At 35.2% G+C, this 5320-nt stretch overlaps 1 protein-coding gene across 1 annotated transcript in view; it reads right to left on the reverse strand.

Moving 5' to 3' along the window:
• Positions 1–2816, reverse strand: part of LOC122058785 (3-dehydroquinate synthase, chloroplastic-like) — a 6144-nt gene extending 3328 nt beyond the window's left edge. Inside the window, exons 1-4 of the mRNA XM_042621470.1 lie at positions 2212–2816; positions 1793–1943; positions 1541–1708; positions 1234–1460 (exon numbers count right to left, since the gene is read on the reverse strand). Coding sequence (XP_042477404.1) covers positions 1234–1460; positions 1541–1708; positions 1793–1943; positions 2212–2567 — 902 coding nt within the window. The 5' untranslated portion in view covers positions 2568–2816. The remainder of the gene's footprint in view (positions 1–1233; positions 1461–1540; positions 1709–1792; positions 1944–2211) is intronic.
• Between the last annotated feature and the right edge of the window lie 2504 nt (positions 2817–5320).

The raw sequence follows: 5320 nt of genomic DNA on the forward strand, positions 1-5320 counted from the left end.
TGTGGGGTTGGGGTTAGGAAGCAGTATTTTCACAGGTCATATAGGATGAATGACTATTGTCCCAGCCATCCCCCACTTCCACGTTTTTGGTCCTTACCCTCCAGGACGCTGTCCGCTATGGACAAACGGCATCCAGAACGGTTACGATGCCTGATGGTTGCCCGGACCATCCCGAATTAGAAACAGTTTTTCTAAACACTATAGGAAGTTAATTAGGAGTTGAAAAGTGAGGAAAAACAGTAAGTTTCTACTTAAGTGCTTCTGGTTCCAGGCCCTTGTCAATACTCCATGCACACTTGTTTGGCAGCTCATCAAGTCTCAATCAGTACTGGACTATAAGTCAGTATAGGTACCTAATTGGATTTTTATTACAGACAAGAAGGGGATATCTTGTCATGATTTTATTGCGAAGCCAAACAATTCTGAGAGAAATACATGTATTCTCATTTTCTTTAAGTTGACAACTTGAGCTTGGCACAACCATGAAATAATTTTCCTCGTGTAGTTTAGAAATGGGAGGAGGAACGCTGTCTGTCTGTCCTTTCTCCCTTTAGAAATATGGGTTAAGAATAAATATTTCCTATCCAAATTAAAAATTAAAAAACATTATATTACTCTCCTTGATAAATCTTCTTCTACTATTTACCCTACACAAATGAAAACGAAGATATTCTTCTATCTCAACATCTTTAGCCTTTCTTTCTTACACCTAGAGAGGAAATGACAGATCATAGGAGATATGTAAGAATCGGCTAATTTTATCATCCTGGTATACAATTTATTTTCAGCACCACTAGTATGACATTTTTCTCTAATAGTAACACACTTTCTGTTATCGTCACTTGTTGTCTCAAGGTATAATATTATAAATGACAACATCAACCATGCATACTACATGAACCAGATTGAATAGCCAACATTATTTTTCATTTTGTATTGTCTATTTAAAATTATATTTCGCATAATGAAAAATGAATAAATAATTAAACAGGATACCAGTGGATTCAGGTTTAAAAATTTGGGAATTCATAAACCAATATCAATAGGATACCGGAATGAAATCAGATATTAAATATACAAAACGAATTACAATTTGGAAATTGTTGAATCTGATATAAATTCAAGCTGATAGATCTCCTTTGAAATAACAGGGATTCTATAACAAAAAATCATTAAAACATAATTTCCCGCAACAATTTTGGATAACTAGTGCAGTTTCAGTGAGTCTAATACCTTGCTAATAATGCATGCATATTCTTCTCTTGCCATTCAAAAAACTCGGCATCCCTAATAAGTCCATACTTAACAACTTCAGCAAGACCTGAAGCTAATTCTCTATCAGGTAATGTGTTTAATGTGTCTGTATCTACAAGCACACACTGAGGCTGATAGAAAGCACCAATCAAGTTTTTCCCCAGTCGATGGTTTATTCCAGTTTTGCCACCCACTGAAGAATCTACCTGTAAAAAGGCATTTCAAACATTAACTAGATAAAGATTACTTCATGAAAAGGGAACAGAAGACAGGAACTCTGGCAGACCTGTGCCATCACAGTTGTTGGGATCTGAATGAAATTTACACCACGCAGAAAAGCAGCAGCAGCAAACCCACACATATCACCAATCACACCACCTCCAAGGGCGACAAATGTACAGCGTCGATCCAACCGTGACTCAATGGCCTTGTCGAAAATCTTCATAAGAGTTTCCTAGAGATAATGAAAAAAATAGAGAATATCAACCAAGTGTTCTCCCACAATAAAAGAACATGATTGAAGTCTTCAAACACCTACCATGTCCTTGTACTTCTCACCATCTGGTAAAATCACACTATCAACAGAAATATTTGAGTTTTCACAGGTTATAGCCTTAATAACTTTATCGAGGTACAATGGTGCAATGGTAGTGTTGGTGACCACAAGAACTCTCTTTCCATGAACATGCCTGAGAAAATAAGAAAATTGCATTGAACACACAGAATATGAACACATAAGAAAGCCACCGGATTTATTACTGTGTAACCTAGATCAAACTAAAAGGAACAAAGCCATACGACATCTTAACACAACAATCACAGGGATAAGAAAATGATAATCGAATCCACCTAATTAGTATAGAACAGAAAGATACCTCAACTGCAAATGGAAATTCAACTAGAAAATCGAGTCGTGGGTAAGACGGAGAAAATGAAAAATGGTGAAATTCAAATTACCTCTGAAGAAGATCGGGTTCATCAAGAAGTCCAGCACCTATATATATCGGATAGCTTCGATCCCCCAAATCAACATCAACAATCGTCGAAACCTTAGAGTTCGTTTTCACGGGCAACTGCTCCATTACCTCAGCCTGGCTCGCCGTCGCCGATACCGTAGATCGAATTCGATCGCATTTCAATAGAGGGTCGATGATTCGATTCATCCCCATCAAACCAGAGGAAATCGATGGATGTCTTACAGTGCGATTCCGGCACCGGAGAAACAGAGAAGAGGTATCAATGTGGGAGAGACAGGAGTCCGCGGAGGGTTTGAGAGAGAAACGAAAGGTGGACCCAGTTGCAGTAGAAGCCATGAAGTAGACTTTTAGGGGGGAAGAGAGATAGAGGGTCTCCAACTTCCTCTCTTGTTCTGGTAGAGAACAGTGCCGGTGACTGACACTGATGGCGTAGGAGGAATAAAAGAAATGGGTTTGGCGAGATGACAAGCGTTAGGTGAGGTTGTCACTCGTGAAGCTCGCGGTCGCAGGTTCTGTCGTTCAGGAATCGTGTGGACGCGAAAATACACGTGCGAAGCTAACCGCTAAAACAAACAAGAAATTAAACAGTTTTTTTTTTTTCTTTTTCTTAAGCATATTCAGTCTGGATGAATTTTCTGCAACCCGGGCTTGCAGGAATTTTCCTCTTATTTCCTGTCTTGCTCTTTTAGACATATTTCTAGGAAGAATAACAATGAGGCTGACTCAAGGGAGAATGACAATGTGGCTAATTCATCTAACATGCAGGATAGATTGGCATCTCTCCACTTCTTGGATCTTTTATATATATGAATGTTGTTGTTTTGAGATTTGTTTGATTACAAAAGCAGGGAAGGTTACCCACGATGTCATTGTAGGAAGAATCTCCCACTCCATGTTAATGGCAATGCAGACGACAATGTTGTCAATTGAGATTCTCTTGTTTTTGGGTAAGTTGTCAATTAGGATTCATAATGGTCATGAGGAGAGAGAACATAAATAAAAAAGCTATGTGAAAGGATCTACATTAACTGGACAACAAAGAAATCTTTTTGCATAAGGCTATGTTTGGAAGCTGAGAAATAAATAAATAATAAAAGAAATGTTTTGATGAAAGAGATAAACATTAAAAAAAATAGTGTAATTATGATTTTTATTTTATTGTGTATTTTATACTAATTTATTTTATTTTATTTTCTTGATCTACAAAATACTATCTCATATTTTCACATGTGAATCCCTAGGAAAATCATTGCAATTGATGAGCACCATTAGATTACAACAAGAAAAAACAAATCAAATGTACTATTGTAACTAGCAGTCTCTGTAACTCTAAAACTTATTTCTAAAAAAAATTGCCACCGGATAGGCTGGAGAATTATCACTATAGCGACAAAGCCCCGGGTTATGTTTGGTTTATGTGTCTATTTATTTCATCAAATTTATTTATTTATTTATTTTCTATTAATTTCTTGACAAATGATGCAACCATTTATTCATGTTTTTGTCTCTCCTTAATTAAAAATAATAATAAAAAAAATTAAAAAAAAATATTTCATTTTCTATTCATTTCTTGACAAGCGCACATAGCCTTAAATCATTATAAAAGAAATTGATATATTTATGACAAAAGATTAGATCATATAATGAGGAGAAGACTTTAAGGATAATTGAAAGTGTCAGGTAACTTATGTTTCTTACAAAATCTTAGGTCAACACCAACAAGTTTTTTTAACTAAAAGGGTAATTTCATAGATCTATGAAAAAATAAAATAATTACAAACCAAAGTAAGGGTTCATTTGATAACATTTCAATAAACGTGTTTAGGTCATTTCTGTGTCCATAAACGGCAGAAACGGAACAAAAAACATTTGATAAAACTGTTTTCGTTTCACTTGTTTTTAGAAATATAAATTGAAATTTCTACCTATTTATGGTTAAAAAAATGACCGATGCGAAACTTGTTTCATCGTTTCTAAAAGGACTCGTAGTCATTATTTCGCTGGTTACTATTAACTTTCAGAAACATGACTTATCAAACACCTCAAATTCTGTTTCTATTTTTAGAAACAAAATTTTATATTTCTACTATTTATTGAAATAGAAACGGAAACATCATTAAACGGTCCTAAGTGTAAAGAACTGTGCTCCATAACCCAAATGATCTGTTTGGGCATTGGTATGGCCCCCAAATGTTCTGCATTCAATTGATTACACGGAAATCGGTACTGGGCTCCACAACCCAGCCTGTCTCTGCTCATGGTCATGAAGAGGTGCCTTCTCTATGTTGGGTGTAAGTAGACAATTCTATAAATTCCTACCAAGTACCAACAACAATTATTAACAGAAAATGTAAGAAGATAGAAGAAGAATGAAAGGCACTTGAGAAAAATACAAATGGCCATCGAAGGAAGAAATGATCCATCACCATCAATGAGAGGTTGGTGCCCGGCTTTGGTGGGCTAACATTGATTCTAACCCTGAATCCCTGATATAGTGTAATATTGGTGGGCCGTCGGGATTCACTCAGTCAGGTTGGATGATTCACATGTATTCCTCCCATACATATGCTATCATCATCAACCACCTCATACTTCTTCTCTTGTTTCCTCCCCACCACACTATTAGAATTCCTACCTGTCTGAACCACCAAAATTCACCACCTATGAAGAAAAAAAGGCAATAAATAAATGAATAAATAAATAAAATGCAGTATCAATAAGAAAATGGGAAAAACAATAATAATAATAATAATAATAATAATAATAATAATAATATGCATTAAGAAAATGAAAAAAAAAACAATAATAATCATAATAATAATAAAATATATCTTCAAAGTGTTAAGTAGTTTGTATATTAAGGGGTTTTCTAAGCAATCTAGAAAAGGAATTTAAGAATCGTTGTATCATTATTTGTCGATATCGATCTCCATTGATACAGGATTGTCCAAAAATCGATATTAATCTCGGTCGATACTGATACAAATCATGGACAAAATTCGATATTTTGTCTATGTCAAACCATGATTCAATATTTAAAATTGTTAGAACTAAGATGTGGCCCACCAATTTTTGTAGATATCCACACC

The sequence above is a fragment of the Macadamia integrifolia genome, chromosome 13 (assembly GCF_013358625.1).
Source record: "Macadamia integrifolia cultivar HAES 741 chromosome 13, SCU_Mint_v3, whole genome shotgun sequence".
NCBI classification, from domain to species: Eukaryota; Viridiplantae; Streptophyta; class Magnoliopsida; order Proteales; family Proteaceae; genus Macadamia; species Macadamia integrifolia.